The sequence below is a fragment of the Rosa rugosa genome, chromosome 6, assembly GCF_958449725.1.
Source record: "Rosa rugosa chromosome 6, drRosRugo1.1, whole genome shotgun sequence".
NCBI classification, from domain to species: Eukaryota; Viridiplantae; Streptophyta; class Magnoliopsida; order Rosales; family Rosaceae; genus Rosa; species Rosa rugosa.
Window position 1 is genome coordinate 49,538,174 of NC_084825.1, and position 22,263 is coordinate 49,560,436.

General features: G+C 39.8%; 3 protein-coding genes across 3 annotated transcripts; 1 reads left to right on the top strand and 2 right to left on the bottom strand.

The window, feature by feature from the left end:
- Window positions 1–356: 356 nt before the first annotated feature.
- On the top strand, window positions 357–4,669 carry LOC133715203 (leucine-rich repeat receptor-like protein kinase TDR). Its single transcript, XM_062141603.1, has 2 exons — window positions 357–3,351; window positions 4,031–4,669. Exons 1-2 carry the CDS (start codon window positions 690–692, stop codon window positions 4,444–4,446), a joined length of 3,078 nt encoding a protein of 1,025 aa, XP_061997587.1. The 5' UTR covers window positions 357–689; the 3' UTR covers window positions 4,447–4,669.
- Window positions 4,670–11,730: 7,061 nt separating this feature from the next.
- LOC133716935 (QWRF motif-containing protein 7) lies at window positions 11,731–14,044 on the bottom strand. The gene is made up of 5 exons (XM_062143569.1): window positions 13,610–14,044; window positions 13,288–13,524; window positions 13,086–13,175; window positions 12,875–12,970; window positions 11,731–11,916 (listed from the first exon to the last, which is right to left on the bottom strand). The coding sequence occupies exons 1-5, from the start codon at window positions 14,042–14,044 to the stop codon at window positions 11,731–11,733; spliced, it is 1,044 nt and encodes a 347-aa protein (XP_061999553.1).
- A 5,195-nt stretch (window positions 14,045–19,239) lies between these two features.
- LOC133713526 (zinc finger protein ZAT1-like) lies at window positions 19,240–20,885 on the bottom strand. The gene has a single exon (XM_062139569.1). The coding sequence runs from the start codon at window positions 20,722–20,724 to the stop codon at window positions 19,393–19,395; it is 1,332 nt and encodes a 443-aa protein (XP_061995553.1). The 5' UTR covers window positions 20,725–20,885; the 3' UTR covers window positions 19,240–19,392.
- Between the last annotated feature and the right edge of the window lie 1,378 nt (window positions 20,886–22,263).

Here is a 22,263-nt window from a genome sequence, read left to right on the forward strand (position 1 = left end):
ACATAAAAATGGAGCTCTGATTGAATTTAAATGGAAACTTCATCTTCAATCTAAGCCAAGAAAAATGAGAATGTTTTTTCGAAAAGAAGAAAAATGAGAATGTTGGAAGGGAAAAGAAGAAGAAAAGAAATGAGAAGTTGTTTAAATAAGGGTTGGGGAATATGGTGGGAAATTGAGATGACTTTCTTGGATCCTGTGAGAGACATTTGTCACAAACTATATACACAGATATACATGTTGTTGGTTCATCAATCAATTTGTTATACAAAACAAAGATAAAGCTAACAAGGAATGATGAAAAGTAGCAGCAAAAGAAAAGGGCAAAAGAAACAAATCCAACAAAACCAAAAGAATAGGTGGATAGATATAATCAGACAAAGGTAGAATTCTACTGAGAACTTGAAAGAAATTAACAAGAGGGAGATTTGGATTTTATGTTCATATAGAAGGAGCTCAGCTTTGCTTTGTCTCTCTCTCTCTCTTTCCATTTTTTCCCAAGCTTATTATAGACATAGCCCACCAAGAAATCCCACTGAAGCAATCATCATGATGAAACACCCTCTGCACCCAGCACTCCCTAAAAGCGTTTCAACTTCACTCAGTAGTCATCAAAACCTTCCTTCCCTTAAATTTACCACTCTCATCTTCAACACTGTCTCAGCCAAGACCCTCCTCCTATCCCCAAAACCATGAAACTTCCCTTTCTTCGCTTTCTCTTCTTCTTCTTCTTCTTCTCTCTCTTCTTTCTTCAAGCATCCATAGTCCTCTGTGCTTCAAAGTCTGCACCTTCCCAACTCAGTGCCTTGCTCTCCCTCAAATCCTCACTCAAAGATCCTCTCTTTACATTCAATGGCTGGGAGAGCAAGGCTAATACTGAAGGTCCAGTTTGGTGTTCATGGTCTGGAATCAAATGCCACCCCAACACATCCCTAGTAGTCTCTCTAGACCTCTCTCACCGCAATCTTTCCGGTACAATACCAGCTGAAATTCGCTACTTGTCGAGCTTGATTCACCTAAACTTGAGCGGTAACAGCTTTGCTGGACCTCTGCAACCAGCCATTTTCCAACTCACCCAGCTCAGAATCCTTGACATAAGCCACAACGACTTCAACTTAACTTTCCCGCCTGGGATTTCCAAGCTCAAGTTCTTGAGGGTCTTCAATGCTTACAGCAACAGCTTCACCGGTCCTTTACCTCAAGAAATCATCCGACTCAGGTTCCTCGAGAAGCTCAACCTTAGTGGAAGCTACTTCGAAGGTAATATTCCACCAGGGTATGGAAATATTCCCCAACTCCGGGAGCTTGGCCTCGCTGGAAATGTTCTTAAAGGCGCAATACCACCTCAACTGGGGTTCTTATCAGAGCTCACTCGCATGGAGATCGGCTACAACGGCTTCACAGGTGGGCTTCCGGTACAATTGACATTACTATCAAACCTCACCTACTTAGACATCTCCAATAACTTGCTCTCCGGGTCACTCCCACCTGAGCTTGGCAATTTAACCATGCTCAACACATTGTTCCTCTTCAAAAACCAATTTTCGGGCACTATCCCACCCACCCTCGGAAACTTACAAGCTCTCCAATTCCTCGACTTATCAGAGAATCAGCTTTCGGGCTCCATCCCAGCCGCCATTGCTACACTAAAGCAGCTCAACAGGCTGAGCTTACTGAACAATTTTTTAGTTGGCGAAATACCATCCCAAATCGGAGAGCTTCCCTACTTGGAATCCCTGCTTCTCTGGAACAACTCCCTCACAGGAAACCTCCCCCAAAACCTCGGCAACAATGCGAAGCTCGTCGTCGTCGACCTCTCTTCCAACTCCCTCACAGGTCCAATCCCCCCAACTCTCTGCCAAGGCAACACACTCGTCAAGCTGATCCTCTTCTCAAACAGATTCACCAGCCATCTTCCACCAAATTTAGCCAGTTGTACATCCTTGTTCCGATTCCGCATCCAAAACAACCAACTCAACGGCTCAATCCCTCAGGGCTTCGGCTCCCTCCCCAACCTAACCTTCTTCGACCTCAGCAACAACAGCTTCTCCGGCCCCATCCCCTCCGATCTCGGCAATGCCGCGAAGCTCCAGTACCTAAACATCTCCCAGAACCCTCTCCACACACTCCTCCCATCAAACATCTGGGGCGCTGTTAATCTGCAGATATTCTCCGCCATTTCCAGCCACCTCACCGGAAAAATCCCCGACTTCATCGGCTGCAAGAGCGTCTACAAGATAGAATTACAACGCAACAACTTCACCGGCAGCATTCCCTGGGACATTGGCCACTGCGAGAAGCTTCTGAGCTTGAGCCTCAGCCGGAACTCACTCACCGGAATTATACCTTGGGAAATTTCAGCTCTGCCTTCCATAACCGACCTGGACCTCTCCTACAACTTCCTCTCCGGTACCATCCCCTCGAATTTCGAGAATTGCAGAACGCTGGAGACCTTTAACGTCTCGTTTAATCTGTTAACCGGCCCTATTCCTTCTTCCGGCGCGATCTTCCCGAACCTCCATCCGACGTCGTTTTCCGGGAATGAGGGGCTATGCGGCGCCGTTTTGGCCAAGCCGTGTGCGGCGGATACTGTAACGGCTGGAGCTGTTGAGGTTGACGGTCACGAGCAGCCGAAGAAGACGGCCGGCGCGATTGTGTGGATCATGGCGGCGGCGTTCGGGATCGGTCTCTTCGTCCTCGTCGCCGGGACGAGGTGCTTCCACGCGAGCTACAGCCGTCGGATGGAGGATAGCCCCCAGATCGGACCGTGGAAATTGACCGCCTTCCAGCGTTTGAATTTCACGGCGGAGGATGTGCTGGAGTGTTTGCAGATGAGCGATAAGGTGATAGGGATGGGTGGGACCGGGACGGTGTACAAGGCGGAGATGCCAGGTGGCGAGATCATAGCGGTGAAGAAGCTGTGGGGGAAGCAGAAGGAGAGCATAATCCGACGGCGGAGAGGGGTGCTGGCCGAGGTGGAGGTGTTGGGGAACGTGAGGCATAGGAATATAGTGAGATTGTTAGGGTGCTGCTGCAACAGGGACTGCACCATGCTGCTCTACGAGTACATGCCCAATGGCAACTTGGACGACTTGTTGCATGGCAAGAACAAGGCCCAGAATTTGGGCGCGGATTGGGTCACGAGGTACAAGATTGCCCTCGGTGTGGCTCAAGGGATTTGCTACTTACATCACGACTGTGATCCGGTGATCGTCCACCGCGATCTCAAGCCGAGTAACATCCTCTTGGACGGTGACATGGAGGCGAGAGTGGCGGACTTTGGGGTGGCTAAGCTGATCCAGAGCGATGAGTCCATGTCGGTGATCGCCGGTTCCTACGGCTACATTGCACCAGGTGCGTTCATATTTTCACGTTATTGTTTTTAATTTTTTATTGTGTACTAGTACTATTTATGTGCCGGAGGAAGAGTTGACATTCCTCCGGCGTAGCTTAGTACCTTGATTGGTGATGTCTGGTTTTGGATTCTTCTATCAGAGTTCATTTTGTTGGGTGACGAAATCTAGTGGAGGCAAGTTAGGGAGTAAGATAGTGTTTGCTTTTAAGCAATTAATGGTACACTTGCTAGTTACGTTAAGCTTAATCTTAGGTAAAGTACATGTTCACAATGGTTATGGTTAAGCTTTATCTTAGGTAAAGTACATGTTCACCATTTAGTCAAAAAGTCTAACACTATCTTTACCTTTGCATTGTACTGTACTACTGTAATTAGGCAACTCTTTTACTTTTTACAGTGGTCCATCCTTGTAGTCTTGTCCTATTGAATTTACTAATTTACTATTAGTCACATTTCATAAAGTTCATAAAGAAGTATAGGTTAAAAAGAAGGGTTGACATTGACATGTTTGTCCACCATGTACCAATGTTTACAGTTCCCCATGTGAGTGCGCACAATGTAGCCACTATTGCAGAGGGTCACTTTCTCTTTTTCATAAGTCGTATTTGGGTAAGATTGAGTTACCAAATGATTGAGGTAATGTACTAATTAGTGTTCTTATTTGTTATGGTATTGCAGAGTATGCTTATACCCTCCAAGTTGATGAGAAGAGTGACATATACAGCTTCGGGGTTGTGCTATTGGAGATTTTAAGCGGAAAGAGATCCGTGGAGGCTATTTTCGGGGATGGGAATAGCATTGTGGATTGGGTTCGGACGAAAATCAAGACTAAAGACGGGATCAACGATGTTTTGGACAAGAATGCCGGGGCAGGTTGTACGCCGGTGAGGGAGGAGATGATGCAAATGCTTCGGATTGCGTTGCTTTGCACGAGTAGGAATCCGGCGGACCGGCCGTCCATGAGGGATGTGGTATTGATGCTCATTGAAGCCAAACCTAAGAGGAAGTTGCTTGCTAGTCATGTTGTTGGTCGTGATCGAAGTGTGAGTTGTGGTGATATTCCTTTGCCACAAAAGCCAACACTGGAATGTTAATAGGGATTAATCACTGGAGGGTTTTCTTCTTCTTTCTTTGGCTTTTTTTTTTTCTTTCTTATTTTTAAAAATGGTGGGGATTGGTATAGGAGAAGCGATTTCTTATTTTACCTTATTTCAAATGGAATTTTCAAGTTCTATTGTACCTCTGGTTATGATTCTGGTTTGTTAACGTACATATATAAACTAAAGGGTGTTAATCTGTTAGAATTTTAGTTTATCATGAATTGGTGAGCAATAGTACCTCCAAGTCTTCGAAGATTTGAAGAATTAAGCATAGAAAGGGGAAGGGTCAAGTCTTTTAGACTTATGAGTAAATGGGTTGAGTTCACATTTCACACCAAAGGCTAGGTAGATTGCCATCAAGAGCTTGGAACCCTGCAAAGTTTGCGTTGGGAGTAACTATGAACATTGACAAGATGGCCGGCCTTGCGGTTTATCTCAAGTCGATCGAATTTATACAAACATGAATGTTTATTTCAGGATGACTCAATGCTAAGTTGCTAGCTTCAACATCAAGGCAAAAAATACTAGTGCACCTAGATAAAACTGAAGATGGACAAAAATCAGACTAATATACTAACCCCACATTACCAAAATTAGACGAACTCTAGAAAATGTAAAACATCCAAATTCTAAAAAAAATAAAAAAATTTAATGAGAATCACCACGAACTAAAACAACAACGTTACAAACTCGATCTGTATCTAACCAATAAGTGATTGTAGCTCACGAGCAAGGTCTAAGAATGATTCTATCTCAAATGATCCAATCGTGCATGATAGCAAATTGCTCAACAATTTCCACTTAAAACCACAATAATCTGTATTTGATGAAGATGGCCAAAAGCACATAGATGTTGAACAACGTAATTCTTCAACTCGAGGAGATATCTAAATGTAAGGAAAATACGTGTTAGAATGTGATCGAGGTTAAGGGAAAGAGATGATGCGGTACTTAGATCTAAGCATGACTATGGTTGATCGTCTCTACTCGGCACACCGTGGGTACACCAGCTGGCCTTCCTTCTTGCTTTCGCTGAGGTGACCACATACACGGGCTCGATGTTAAAGTTTCTTGCCAAAGAGACTGCGAATGAGGCGAAGAAGGTGGAGAAGACGCCAGTTGCTGCCGCGGTAGAAGCACTTCCAAACGCCATCCGAAGAAGCTATGAAGCTGTAAAGGCGAAGGAAGATTTCGGCAACGAGCTAGAGTTTAATGAAGACCAGCCTAGAGATCATCTGTAAAGATATTTTAGAGCTCAAAGAAAATGTAGAGTCCATCTCAGATGGTCTTGAACCAACTGAAAAACAGTTTGAGTAAGTAAAGTTCCAAACTTTCTATGTTATTTTCAAATTCCGTTTGCTTATTTGTTTGGGCTAACGTCTAATGTCGTTGCAGATTAATTCATGGAAAACTTGATGAGTTGTTGAACGCTGTGGGGAGTAAGAATGAAAAACTTGATGAGTTGTTGAAGGCTGTGGGGAGCAAGGAGAAAGAAGGTAGAGGTGGGCGAAAAGAGGTGAAATGAGGCAGTATCTAGAGGTTAGGGAAAGAGGTGAAAGATGGATTTCCAGAAAGATAAGAAAGCAGATTAGAGATTAGAGTATTTAGGATATAATTGGTCTGAAATTTGTAATGGATCGGATGAATAAGCTCATATGTTTTGTTATTGTTGTTACTTTAAAATATTTTGGTAGTAACATGGGTATTGTTGATCCACATAAAAAATAGGAAAAATCTCACATTTGCGTTCTGCATAAGTTTATGTTAACATACTACTTCTACTTTCTTATCTTGCTTCGTTACGGTGGTTATTAGGTATAAGAAAATGGAGGGATGTATAACTCCATATCCTGACGAAGTTGGTGGAAAACTGAAGTCATTTGATGAAACCCTAGCCTGCATTAGGACTAGTTAAGAAAAAATAGACCAGCTTCCATATGCAATTTCAATAATGTATATAAAATATATAATCACAGTACTTTATTGAGTGAGTTGAGGATATTAGGGAAAATTGAAAACTGATTATAGGACAAACTTAGCTATTTACACTATCTCAACATGTATCAGGTCCAAAAAAATTAGGGCTCTTACATTCAATAGCCACACTTACATTCTGGTTTGTTAACGTACGTATATAAATTAAAGGGTGTGAATCTGTTAGAATTTTAGTTTATCATGACAATGTGAGCAATAGTATCTCTAAGTCTTCGAAGATTTGAAGAATAAAGCATAGAAAGAGGAAGGGTCAAGACTTTTAGACTTATGAGTAAATGGGTTGAGTTCACATTTCACACCAAAGGCTAGGTAGATTGCCATCAAGAGCTTGGAACCTTGCAAAGTTTGTGTTGGGAGTAACTATGAACATTGACAAGATGGCCGGCCTTGTGGCTTATCTTAAGTCGATCGAATTTATACAAACGTGAATGTTTATTTCAGGATGACTCAATGCTAAGTTGCTAGCTTCAACATCAAGGAAAAGACAACTAGTGCACCTAAATAAAACTGAAGATGGACAAAAATCAGACTAATATACTAACCCCACGTTACCAAAATTATGATCCCAAAGTTTTATGCTCCATTTTACATTAGTAACATTACCGTGACCCCTTAGTGTTGTTGTAAAATCGCTCAATAGTATAACAAAAGTATAAGGGAAGTATAATTCATAGATTGAAAGAACGAAAAGGTGTAAAGGATGGGACTTGGCTTATAATTGTAGTGGGAAAGTTGAATATCACGTGTCTTATGATAGGTGCAATCAATCCCCCCCAGCCCTTCCCCCCATCAAATTTTCATGGCCCCCATACCTTCTCTTTGTGTCTTGAATCCAAGATTTCATCCAAGTCCTTAGTTGCCTTGACTGATTTGAGGGTATGGTTAATGAAGGGTTCTTCGTGATCCTGTGTTCCAAAAATATCATTGGTAATGACAAAAAAAATATTGAGAAAAAAGAAGAAGATGTATTTACCTGAAATGGAAAAACAGCAAACCTGCAGCCAAGTTTGCAGGAGTAAAGCAAATGATGCAACCAAGTAATGTAAAGCCACTCATGCAACCAAGTCTATTGTAGCTTGTTAACCACAATGGGTGAATTCATAATTTCCAAACTCGCTAGGCATGCCCACTACCCAGAAACTAAATAAAATAAAAAATAAAAAACTAAATTTGAATCACAAAACATCTAAATGCAACGGGACTGATGCACTGAGCGAGCAATGGTTTAGTACAATTGCTGGCGGCAGGTAACAAGCGACTTATCCGCCGGTAACCTACATGGGCTCGATGTTGAAGTTTCTTGCCGAACAGACCTCAAAGGAGGTGAAGAAGGTGGAAAAGACGCCAGTTGAAAGAAACTTCAACATCGAGTCCGTGTAGGTGGTCACCTCAGAGAAAGTAAGAAGGAGGGCCAGCTGGTGTACCCACGGTGTGCCGAGTAAAGACGGTCGAAGAGCCTGCGGCGAGCTCTCTCACATGGCGTCTGACCATGGAGACTTTTCGGCAACGAGCTAGAGTTTAATGAAGACCTAGAGAGCATATGTAATCTGTAAAGATCTTTCAAAGCTCAAAGGAACTGAAGAGTTCATCTCAAATGGTGTTAAAGCAACTCAAGAACAACTTGGGTAAGTAAAGTTCCAAACTTTCTATGTTATTTTCAAATTCCGTTTGCTTATTTGTTTGGGCTAATGTCGTTGCAGATTAATTCATGGAAAAATTGAAGAGTTGTTGAACGCTGAGGGGAGTAAGAATGAAAAAATTGATGAATTGTTGAAGGCTGTGGGGAGAAAGAAGGTAGAGGTGAGGGAAAAGAGGTGAAAGGAGGCAGTAGCTAGAGGTTAGGGACAGAGGTGAAAGATGGATTTCCAGAAGGATAAGAAAGCAGATTAGATTATTTAGGATATGATTTGTCTTGAACTTAATTTGTAATGGATCGGTTTTGTTATTGTTGTTACTTTAAAATGTTTTGGTAGTAACATGGGTATTGTTTTTTTTTTGTCAAGTAATAACATGGGTATTGTTGATCCACATAAACATTAGGAAAAATCTCACATTTGCGTTCTGCATCAGTTTATGTTAACATACCACTTCTACTTTCTTATCTTGCTTTGATATGGCTAAGATGTTTAGAATTTTGGCAGCGGAATTTTGTATGAGATTTTTTTTTTCTCAGGTCTCAAGAGCGTATTGCTCTGATACCATCTCAGATATTGGGTAATTTTCAGTATATCTCTATTTACCTCACACTGAGGTTTAAATAGGCTTACAAAACGTATACAAAAGGTAAGCATTCAACACCTAGACTAATCATTTCTATGATTACAATCAATCACCTATGATTACAAATCTATCAATCTAGAATTACAAGTTAATCATTCAATCAAAAATTAATCCTAACTGGAACAGCTCACTCAACAGATATCTCGTATAACAGTATCATTCTGACACTAAAGCTAAAGAGTCTAAAACTATATAGAACGTAAAAATTTAATCACTTTTAACATGTTGTGAATAAAAAGCCTCAACATGTATATTCTTGCTTGTATAGTAACAGGGTTATATATACAGTTATATACCCTCTTTTCTATTATGTCTTAGTGAAGTAGGAGATGAGATTTGTGGTTATGTTATACTGACTATAACTTGGTTGAGTATTTCGGGCAAAAATATCCTACTAGCGACAAATGATTCAAATAAATTGAAACTAATTTTTTGAATGAAAACATCTGATTTTGCAGTTACAACGCCTATGACTCAATGGTAAGTTGCTAGCTTCAACATCAAGGAAAAGACAACTAGTGCACCTAGATAAAACTGAAGATGGACAAAAATCAGACTAATATACTAACCCCACGTTACCAAAATTATGATCCCAAAGTTTTATGCTCCATTTTACATTAGTAACATTACCGTGACCCCTTAGTGTTGTTGTAAAATCACTCAATAGTATAACAAAAGTATAAGGGAAGTATAATTCATAGATCGAAAGAACGAAAAGGTGTAAAGGATGGGACTTGGCTTATAATTGTAGTGGGAAAGTTGAATATCACGTGTCTTATGATAGGTGCAATCAATCCCCCCCAGCCCCTCCCCCCATCAAATTTTCATGGCCCCATACCTTCTCTTTGTGTCTTGAATCCAAGATTCCATCCAAGTCCTTAGTTGCCTTGACTGATTTGAGGGTATGGTTAATGAAGGGTTCTTCGTGATCCTGTGGTCCAAAAATATCATTGGTAATGACAAAAAAAATATTGAGAAAAAAAGAAAGAAAGATGTATTTACCTGAAATGGAAAAACAGCAAACCTGCAGCCAAAGAGACTGTGAAGGAGGCGAAGAAGGTGGAGAAGACGCCAGTTGCTGCCGCGGTAGAAGCACTTCCAAATGCCGTCCGGAGAAGCTATGAAGCTGTAAAGGCGAAGGAAGATTTCGGCAACGAGCTAGAGTTTAACGAAGACCGGCCTAGAGATCATCTGTAAAGATCTTTTAGAGCTCAAAGAAAATGTAGAGTCCATCTCAGATGGTCTTGAAGCAACTGAAAAACAGTTTGAGTAAGTAAAGTTCCAAACTTTCTATGTTATTTTCAAATTCCGTTTGCTTATTTGTTTGGGCTAACGTTTAATGTCGTTGCAGATTAATTCATGGAAAACTTGATGAGTTGTTGAACGCTGTGGGGAGTAAGAATGAAAAACTTGATGAATTGTTGAAGGCTGTGGGGAGCAAGGAGAAAGAAGGTAGAGGTGGGGGAAAAGAGGTGAAAGGAGGCAGTAGCTAGAGGTTAGGGAAAGAGGTGAAAGATGGATTTCCAGAAGGATAATCAAGCAGATTAGAGATTAGAGTATTTAGGATATAATTGGTCTGAAATTTGTAATGGATCGGATGAATAAGCTCATATGTTTTGTTATTGTTGTTACTTTAAAATATTTTGGTAGTAACATGGGTATTGTTGATCCACATAAAAAATAGGAAAAATCTCACATTTGCGTTCTGCATAAGTTTATGTTAACATACTACTTCTTCTTTCTTTTTCTTTTTTTTCTTTTTTATAGAAGCGGAATAAGAGCTAACTCAGCGCTCTTACCCGAATTTATTAATAAATAAAGAAAAGATACATAGCAAGGGGGGCTAAGCCAATACCGTGCCATAAGAAAACACAAGCTGAACAAGTACAACTGAAAGTACCAATTACTAATACAGAGAAAGAACAACTAAAAAGAACAATTACAATAGTTAAAGAAGAAACTAATCATCTACCTAAAACGGTAGTTAGTGCCTGATGTCAAATCACGTCCATAGAGGCCTGTAACAAAACGGTAATGTACCAAATAGAACCCATATTGGTAGCTCCAAAGTCAGCCAATTTGTCAGCCAATGCATTTCCCATATTGTTAACATACTACTTCTACTTTCTTATCTTGCTTCATTACGGTGGTTATTAGGTATAAGAAAATGGAGGGATGTATAACTCCATATCCTGACGAAGTTGGTTGAGAACTGAAGTCATTTGATGAAACCCTAGCCTGCATTAGGACTAGTTAAGAAAAAATAGACCAGCTTCCATATGCAATTTCAATAATGTATATAAAATATATAATCACAGTACTTTATTGAGTGAGTTGAGGATATTAGGGAAAATTGCAAACTGATTATAGGACAAACTTAGCTATTTACACTATCTCAACATGTATCAGGTCCAACAAAATGAGGGCTCTTACATTTAATAGCCACACTTACATTCTGGTTTGTTAACGTACGTATATAAATTAAAGGGTGTGAATCTGTTAGAATTTTAGTTTATCATGACAATGTGAGCAATAGTATCTCTAAGTCTTCGAAGATTTGAAGAATAAAGCATAGAAAGAGGAAGGGTCAAGACTTTTAGACTTGTGAGTAAATGGGTTGAGTTCACATTTCACACCAAAGGCTAGGTAGATTGCCATCAAGAGCTTGGAACCTTGCAAAGTTTGCGTTGGGAGTAACTATGAACATTGACAAGATGGCCGGCCTTGTGGTTTATCTTAAGTCGATCGAATTTATACAAACGTGAATGTTTATTTCAGGATGACTCAATGCTAAGTTGCTAGCTTCAACGTCAAGGAAAAGACAACTAGTGCACCTAGATAAAACTGAAGATGGACAAAAATCAGACTAATATACTAACCCCACGTTACCAAAATTAGACGAACTCTAGAAAATGTAAAACATCCAAACTCTAAAAAAAAAAAAAAAAACTTAATGAGAATCACCACGAACTAAAACATCATCATTACAAACTCTATCTGTATCTAACCAATAAGTGATTGTAGCTCACGAGCAGGGTCTAAGAATGATTCTATCTCAAATGATCCAATCGTGCATGATAGCAAATTGCTCAACAAATTCCACTTAAAACCACAGTAATCTGTATTTGATGAAGATGGCCAAAAGCACATAGATGTTGAACAACGTAATTCTTCAACCCGAGGAGATGTCTAAATGTAAGGAAAATACGTGTTAGAGTGTGATCAAGGTTAAGAGAAAGAGATGATGCGGTACTCAAATCTAAGTATGACTATAGTCGATCAAATCATTACAAGAGACTTATTATTCATCGCAATGGACCAAAACTAATTAAATAAGGGAAGAAGAGAGAGAGAGAGAGAGAGAGAGAGAGAGAGAGAGGAAAAAAGATAAAAGGGAGGAGGGAAAAATCTACTTCTTCTACCTCCCCCTCCCCCTCCCCCTCCCCCTCCCCCTCCGGTGAGAGAATTGAGGGAGCAACTCTTGTATATCATCTTTTTGGGTATCATATTGTAGATAAAGGAGAACACTAAAATAAATTCAAGGTCAGGGGCAAGTATTACAAAAGGATTATTTTAACATATAAACCCGGGCCTCTCCTTGACTTTCATTCGCTACTTGGATGAGATGTACTCTCACGCTTGTCTCCTCTTTCTGTTAAAACATATGAAATACTTCAGAAGTTTTCCGACAAATTGTGACTTCATGTGTGGTTTACGTTGCAGAGTTAAGTATGTGGTCTACGACTCTACGTTGCACAGTTAAGTAATGCCTACTACTACTCTCGGTAGTGGATGTAAGATAACAAATGAAATAACACACTGGCTAATTAATATATCAACCTACAATTCATTAGACAACCGGATAACATCGTCACAATCGAAAACAAGCTTAAAGTGTAGGTCATTTAATCTCTTTCGAACATGAACTAATGGGCCTATTATTCTTTATCTTTTCACAACTCACAAGCTCCGTTTGGGTTGGTTGCACCTAATATCTTATGTCTATGACGAAGCTCCTCCATTTTTATTTTTACTTGAACGATAGTGACTCCCTGGTGAAAAAGCTTTAGGCACAGATTCTACCAAAATGATATGAATGTACGATACATTTAGGAGCTTGATCACAGCAACGGCAAATATCACTTACCATAAGACCAACGACCGATGTTATATATTTCTCCAATTCTCTTTGTTGCTTCTGCGTGATCAAAAGCTCCGTAACCATGTAGAGCAGCTTTTCGAGCTGGGATGAAATTACCAAATTCATATTAACAAAACAGCTGGAACATGATGCTTTAAATTGCATGTTTAGAATAAAAATTAACTAATCGATCTGCGCATAAAGACTAATTAGTTACCTGCGCGAGCAATTTAGTGACCGTTGCTTGAATACCAGCCATGACATCCATGGCCGTGATCATCGCTTCGTATATAGACGCCACATCTCCCTATTCGAGATGAAAAATGGGATTAATTTTTAGTTTAGATATATCTGAGTTGTTACTGAATCACCGAAATTTTATTGAAATTATCAACTAAAAATGATATATATATTTTTACCTTAGCATCATTTACCAAAGGAATTGTATTTGAAATTCCGGATAACTTCCTCACCATCCTGCTCACAGATTCTTGATTTTTTCTCTCCAATTTCCCCCATTCGTTCAGTAGAGAAATTTGAGGGTACACAATTTGATACACCTTCATTTGATGCTTGAGCTTTTGCAGTTGTAGTTGCTTATCTAGGATGTAGTTCCTCATTTTGAAAATTCTAAGCCACACACTGAACATTCTGTCCTGAAATATACAAAATACATGTAAATAATTGGTCTAAGTTTAGTGAATAAAGTCAATAAACTTAAAATAAATCATTAGTACTTACCTGTGCAACTTTGTGTGAAGCAACCACGGCAGCTTGAGCTCGAGCATTGGCAAACCTCCATTGGAGCAACCTATTATGCAAAATCCGAAACTGATGAAACTCCTCCTCTTGTATAGTCATCCCTTTCTTCTGAAGCCTAAAATACTTCAAAACCCCACCAACTCCACCCCCACTAGACTTCACCCTCGGTCTCGGCGAAGCCACTGCCGCCGCAGTCAGCTCCGGTCCCACCGTGCATGGAAAAGACCGTCCCGGAGACAACGCCCAAGCCGAAGGAGACACCGGCGACTTCCTCCCCTTCGTCGAGCCAAAGCTAGGGCGTGGACTCGGACTAGGGCTAGTATTCCCGCGCTGCAGCAACAACCTAGGAATAACAAAAGTAGCATTCTGACTATTATTTTTACCTTCTCTATTCTCTTGCCCCTTCTTTTGCATGCTGGAAGTTAACGTTTTCTCTTCATCTCTGTAACCGGTTCTGGATTTGGCGGTGGACTTGGACCGGGGAGTGGTGAATCTGTGGCTGGGGCTCGGAGTGTATAACGAGTTGTTTGTCGCCGGAGAAGTACTACTTCCGCTTCTGCTGCGTAGAAGACGAGGCCCAGAAGAGTGCTGTTCTGACGTGGCTGTATGTGATTGGAGCCTCCGCGGGTATGTGTTTTCCATGATGCCCTAATTTCTTAGTCTATTATCGGAGTAGCTGGGAAATGAAATGAGTTTAGATATATATAGTTGACGAGGGACGTTGATGACAGCACGTATTGAGCACCAGAGGATTGAAGATTAACAGTACATGAGAGTCAGTAAGTTCACCAAACCAATTAAAATTATTTTCTTAATTTTTGTCAACCCCTGCACGTAGATTATAAAATGTATAGGAAGTATGGACGGGTTGCAATCGTGGATTTGCTGTTAATTTGTATATTAATCAGAACTCGGTGCTAGCTAGTAGACTATATTGCCAATTATTGCATAATATACGACCGTATGATACATGCTCAGAGATTTGGTTTCGAATAAGGTGTTAGATACCATCCAAGGGTTCGTAGAGATTTTTTTTTTTTTTTTTTTTTTGAGAAAAGTAAACTTTAATTTATTCATCCAAACCAACGATTACATATCTCGAGATTGACCCGTTGTAGCTTCTGTATCTCTCAAAAACCTGAGAATACATCCTCTACTCAAATCCCTCCTATCTACTTCGGTTAAAGGCCTCTCATAGAGATTTATAGCTCTAGCGGTTAACATTATTTTTCCTCTGTGATAAACTATAGTGTTTGGGAGAATAATGGAGTTAGGTTTCAAATTTCTTAGTTTTGTTTTTTCCTTTTTTTTTTTTTTTTTGGTTGAGATTCGTTAAGTTGAGGATTCTAAGAAGGACAAAAAAAATGTTCATTTATCAAAGACTACTACGTATTGATCTTTAACTTTTTTATTTAAAATAAATAAACATAAAAAAAAATAACACCGACTATGAGAACTAAGAGAGCGAAGAAGTAATTTTGACCTTAATGACACATTCAACTGTACCAATGTATAGAGCGACGGAGGTCTCATGTGAGGTAAGTGAAGTGGAGTCTTCACAGGATACAGTTTCGGATCCAATTGAGGAAGTGACTACCTCAATTGAGGCTGATTCAGATGTTTCTCTTTATGCTTGAGGAGAAATGATCAACAAAGGAACAAGTAGCTTCATTATTATTTTATTTGTTCTCTAAGTGCTATGTTTTTCTATTTTTGCTCTTATTTAAAAAAAGAACAAAATACTGTTTACGCCTTATATTTATAGGGTATCGACGTTTCAGTTCCTAACGTTTCAATTTCACCTAAAAACTCCATAAACTCTCCAATTTCACCTAAAAACTCCCTAAACTCTCCAATTTCACTCAATTGATCATTGCCATCAACTTTCCATTTAAATCTCTGTCATCTTGCTGACGTGACATTCCTTTCACACTAAAATGACCATTTTACCCTCATTGACCAAATTTTTTTTAGAGAGTAAATTCTCTTTTCCTTTTACCTCTTCTTCTTCTACCGCGTCCCTTCTCTTCCTCCTCTCTGATCTCTTCTCCTCTCTAATTCGATTTCATCCTTCTCTAATTCAACCTCCGGTTTCTCTAATTCGACTTGCTCTTCCTCCAATTTGACCTCCTCATCTCTGTCCAGTTGCACCTCTCTACCACACCTCCGACCTCGGACGGAGCATAGTTTCCTTCCGGCGACACAATCCGATCGCAGCTCTAGTTTCCGGCCACGCTGGATACCGGACTAGTCGGGTTCTCTTGCTCTCAGCGGCGTGAAGTGGAGCCCGATCCTCCTTTCTCCAAGATAGCAACGGCGGCGGCAGGACGAAGCCTTTAAGGTTCTCGAGTTCTCGGAAAATTCTCTGATTTCGGCCGATTCGTGGTGTCGGACTTATATCATAAGCTTTCTCTCGACGTCAACACCATTTCTATGGTGTTGGTTTGCTGATATGATGAGCTAAGATAGAGAATGGAAGAGGATAAGATGTTTGAGTTTTCCTGCGAGTTTCCATGTTTTCCGGCGACTTTGGTTTCAACTCAGGTGTCAGAGTTTGTGTACTAGTCAAGCTCTATCTCTCGGTATAATTGAATTTGAATTTGGTTGAGATTTGGAGATTTTGATATTTTGGGCAGCTTCCGCCACCGTGTATGGCTACTGTGCACGGTGGTGATTTGGTCTTTTTGGCCGTTTCTGATGGTTTTGATCATCACTTGGTTCCCTGGTAGCCTTATTAACTGTAATTGAAGATTTGAATGGAATTCTAGATCGATCAAAGTATTGTTGGTGTTGTGCTCTTGTACTGTTGTTCTGGTGGTATTGGAACTGTATTGTTATCGATTTGTTTGGTCTTCCTTTGTTGATTTCCAACCTTGATGCAGTCCAAAGAACAAATTGAAGTGGTTATTTGAGGAAGAAAGGGACGAGGAGAATGATTGATGAGGCAGATGTTGAAGGTTGCAGTGAAGACGAGGATGGAGACGAGAGAGAGAGAGGGGAAGAACAAGAGATAAAAAGAAAATATATAAATAAAAAAATATTAAATAAATAAATAATAAAAAAGAGTAATCAAGGGTAAAATAGTGATTTTAGCGTGCAAAGAATGTCACGTCAACAAGATGACGAAGATTTAGACGGAAAGTTGACGGCAATGACCAATTGGGTGAAATTGAAGAGTTTAGGGAGTTTTTAGGTGAAATTGAAACGTCAGAGACTGAAATGACGATACCCTATAAGTATAGGGAGTAAACAATAACTATTGTGCTAGGGGTATACTAATCTGTGTGCTCTAACTATTGGTTTTTTTTGACGACCCTCATGGGTAAGTCATTATTGTACTACTTGTTGAATGTTTAATAGTAGACCTTTATCAATTCACAAAAAAAAAAAATGAAAATAACGGAACTTGATAGCTTTTTTCTTGCTATGTGAGGGTCATAACTTGTGATACCTGTCTTTTTCGTTATAGATAAGTATAACAATCAAATTTTTTTTTTTTTTCTGACATACACATTTTATACGAATAGATAAACATATCGAGAATATAATTGAGGTAAAACATCATTAATCTGGCCAAAATAATTACAAATTGACAATTATGTTTTTTTTTTTGAAATGATTGACAATTATGTTTTAGTTACACCAATTTACCACCTTGTACCTGTATGACATAGTATAAATTTTTTTTTTTTTTTGAATAAAGGATTAGTGTAGCTGCTCTTAAGCCTTTATTTAAATTAAAGTTTTTCAGGTATCAAATTTTATGAGAAAGTTAACTGGCCAAGATGGTTTACAAATGTTTTATTTTCTATAATTGTAAATCGTGTTAGGTAGAAAATGCTAATGTTCATTGGATCTAGCATGTATCTTGTAAGTATAATGGTTGGCGTACGGGCGTACATATTGCCTAAGATTAATTGTATAAACACCCAATTGAGCAAAGCTTATGTGTTAAGTATCTACTAAGTACTAACCTCGGCAGAGACGCTTCCTAATATGATTGGGTTGCCTACCTTTGTCATTTGCAGCTTCCAACCCATTACCCAAAATTCACGGTTACTAATTAAGCAAAGGAACATGAAGAACAAATTACTGAGGTTTGGCCCAGTCTCATTCTTGACCCCTTGCTTCCTAGAATGGAAATGCTAATGACCTAACATTTCGCACCCATGAACGTCCATCCCATAATTAATACAAGTTATTAATAAGTGAATGTGATTACATGACAGTTTCAACATTGGTTGTCTTTGAGTTTAACAAATAAAGCATTGGCTATTTTTTGCATGAGTACGCTGAGGACAACTTGTTCATACTCATCGATCTAGCTAGATGATAATCAAGGAATCAATTACACTTTATATGTTGCCAATTAAATAACTTAGCAAGTCATTTCCCTGTAGTATGATTTGTTTCACAATCTGACATAAACCATCCATATCTGACATGATAATATTACTATATAATGTATATATGATATTGGCGTAGAACATCGCAACGCGTAAAAGGAGGCCAAAATCTCATTTTGAGAGATAAAATGTATCATGTTTATTTAGAAAAATCTCAAACTTATTTTTCTTGATCAGTTTGACTTGGACGACCCAGAATGCAGAGAAAATGGAGGAGATAATTTGAGCTAGGTTTTCTTCAATTTCTGGGAGGTATATACGACTTGGGAATCACTAATCAAGTTATCACCAACAAAAAGAAAAATGGTATGAAAGCGTCTCTATTAGAAATAGATTGATGCATGTAAACGGGTTTTAATGTGGGGCATTCAATATTGGCAAACATTAATGACTGGGTTTAAAATTTAGGCCACAATTATCTCCTTAAACTGAAAATCAAACAAGCAAATCTGACCTTATCACGAGAGTTTAATTTGAAAGATTTTTTTCTTTTCTTGGTAATTAAAGGAAGGGTTTGAAAAGGATTTGGATTGCTTTCAAGAGTCCATTTTGGAACAAAATAAGTTTTTACAATATTTAAAAAAACGCATGGTTTCATGGTAAGGTCTCTTGTGCTGAAAATTTAAATAACTTATATGGTCCTCATATTAATTGGCTCAAAAAAAAAAAAAACCCTTTAATTCCCAAAAATGGCACTATTTGACTGGTTACAACTATGCTTGACTCTATGCATGGCTAAGTGTAACACTTGCCTAGGAAAACCCAGAAGCTAGAGAAGATAAGAAGGAAGAGGAATAGAGTTGTAGGCTCTTGACTACTTCATCACCAACTATAAAGCTGCAGGTTGTGACAGGTAGAACCTAAACTAAGCTCACCCCCCAAAACAAAAACCCAAATTTTCTTTAATGAGAAAAATGTGGAGAACAGTTAATAAATCTCAGCTAAAACAAACCCAACTGGGTCCCCATCCTTCTGCACAAAGAACCAAAAACAAAAGGGCTGCTTGTCCTTTCATGTAACCCCCAACTCTGTCCCAATCCCCAGTACTATGCAACAAGAATATGGTACCACATTGCAAAGATAAAATTCATCACTGTATAACATTATCAAATGGAGGGGTCCTCAGTACTATGAAACAAGAACACCATACCACATTGCAAAGAACACTAAATATATAATTCATCACTGTATAACATTATCAAATGGAGGGAGGGGGGAGAGAGAATTTTCATGACTGTGTATTACAACAAGCAAACTAAAGCGAAACCATTTTTGAAAGGTAGATGTTTGCTGTTGCTGCATGCTGATGACATTATGAGAAAACTAATTGGTACCTCTATAAATTGAGATGTTAAACTAATCTGAAATTGTCGAAAAGTCGAACTCTTCTTCTGGTGCTGGGAGATTGAGATCAATCACCAGATTGTTGCCTCCATAGTTTGCAGAAGATACATTTGCTGAGGAGGAAGAGGCCCTAGCATTGTTGGTGTTGGTGTTGGTGTTGGTGGTACTACTAGCAGCTGGGACATTGTTGCTGCTGCTGTTGTTGTTGTTGGTATTATAATAACTAGTATTGTTATTAGTATTATTATAATAGTGCACCTTCTTGTGCCCACCAAGTGCTTGACCAGAATCAAACAGCTTGAAACAAAATGGGCATTCAAATACCCTGGGAGGAGGATGCTCCACAACAGCAGACTTCCCATTATACCCCTGGACACCACTTCCTCCACCACCATTACCACTGCCACGGCCATTGCCACCTCCTCTTCCTCCTACTGCCAACACCTCATCCTCCTCGGAATCATCATCGCCGACTTCCACGTCATCGTCGTCTTCCTCGAAGACTTGGTGCCGGACTCTCTTGTGGCTGGCTCGGTGGCCGCCGAGTGCTTGGTAGGATTGGAACTCTTTCTTGCAAGTATCACACTTGTACTTCCCCCTTTGATTATTAGAAGAAGTACTCTTGGGAGTAGTCCTGGGGATGAAAACGACGTCGTCGTCTTCCTCCTCTTCTTCTTCCATCACTTCCTCCTCTTCTTCTTCCTCGAGAGATTCTTCATCACCATAAGCTAGTTCATTTGTGACTTTCATTTTCCATGTGTCCCTTGAGAGCATCATAAGAGAGAGAGCACAATCTTCCGGTGAGAAAGTATCGGAAACGGAACTTACCTGCCCCTCGGCGGCCTCCAGGGGCGGCGGCGCCGCACTCACAATCACCTTACGACGACGTTTAGATCTTCTCCGGGTCAGGTTCTTCTGGTGCGACTCGGTGCTGTCGCTCTCCACCGCCGAGTCCATCGACGACGGCGGAGCCGCAGCAGCTGCAGCAACAACAACTTCCCGGTACTTCAGAATAGTCGCCGGAGCAGAGGCCGGGGCCGGAGACGGCGGAGGAGATTGCATCATCATCATCTGCATGAGGCTCACGCTGCCGTTTAAGTTCCGGATTCGGAAGATGTTGTTGTTGTGGTTGTTGCTAAGGTTATGAAGAGTCGTGGAGGATGAAAACTCCGGCGAGTGAGCGAGCCGCTGAGGCGGAGAAGGAGTCGCTGGCGGCGGCGGGGGAGGTGGAGGCTGTTTGGGAGGGAGCGGAAGCTTGGCGAGATGAGATCTCATGTGTCCGCCCATGGCCTTGCCACCTTTGAAGCGCTTGTTGCAGATCTTGCAGGTGTAAGGCTTATCCATGGCGACTGGATCTGATCGAAGACAGAAGAAAGATCTGGGTTTTGATGAAGAAAGAGAAGAGAAGAGAAGAGAGAAGAGTGTGAGAGTTAATAGGGGACTCTCTCGACTCTCTCTTCTTTAGGAGTAGGTGACAAGCAAATCCTTACGCAAAAGGACCAAAAGAAGAACAGAGAGGATGGTAGTGTCCTTCTGAGGGTGAGGCCAAATGGGTGTGCATGGAGTGGCTTTATATATGGTGTCAAATATGAAGCCATTTAAAAACCATATCGACCCTAATAAAGTAGGCCATGGAATTTTTGATTTAATATTGGACTTTTCATGTGACTTTTTTTTTTTTTCTTCTGAATCAAAAGGATAAATCTACCACAAAATCCACCTAATTCAATTCAATCCTAGAATTATCCAGATGTGAATCCAGAGGGGGCGAGGAAGGTCATAATGAAAATTCATATGGGGGAAAGCTGCATTCCTAAAGTGTGAGATTTATTTTGAATGATGGTTTATGCATTTCTAATTGTGTTCCGCGAACTACGCTGACCGCATTCAGCGTATCGAATTCGTTTGTTCATCGGTCGTAATGCATCGTGTTAGGTGTGATGTTTGAGTTGACTGCATCTAACACGTCATTTGTCTCATTTAATTCGATGTGCAAGTAACATAAGCATGTATCTTGCATCAAGGATAAGACCAAAGTTTTGATATCGCACATTGTTTTGTAACATAAAAAATGTATCGATTACAATACAATTATTTTAGAAGATCATATGAGTGACCGATAATGATAAAATTCTTAGTTTTCGTTTGAATTGGTATAATGTGTGTATTACTTCATGTGACTACTCAAATTCTCCTACGAAAAAAACATTGATATCCGATAGTTGAAGTGATTGTTGGACGTGCACAATTAGACCAAATGTGTAGAACATAAGTTATTGCAACTAGCTAGGGTTTATGAAAAATGTATAAAACATATGAATTCATCCATCTACTGGTAATCGTGAAGCGAGATTACAATTAGAGTGGTCTTGCAAAACACTACTATTAGGGTTTCTATTTCTGGGTTTGGTATCTACCTCCATGCTAGTGATCGAGAGGACCAATACGCAAGTAAATAGGTTACAACCGGTACCATAGTGGTCTTGCAAAACCCTACTATCAGGGTTTCCACCTCTAGGTTAATTTGGTATCGACCTCCATGCAAGTGATTGAGAGAACCAAGCACAAGTAAGTTGTCATTGTTCACGCACGTTCATAAAGGTCTCATATCTTAACAAGTTATTGTGTAAAAGTTTTTGTGCTTATGTTGTTCGTTATTGTACTTGTGAGACGTCGCAATGATAAATCGTATATAAGATATTTCAAGCCTCATTAATCTTTCATTTGAATTAATTCTTATCATTTATCTTTGCAAAAATATAAAAAATAAATTAAAGATATACATCAAATTTCTATAAAATAGTTGTACTGTTGTAGACAAAGCCTATATAATAGGCTGAATCATCTTTCCATCTTTAATTTGTAGCATTGTAGTTGTAGTGA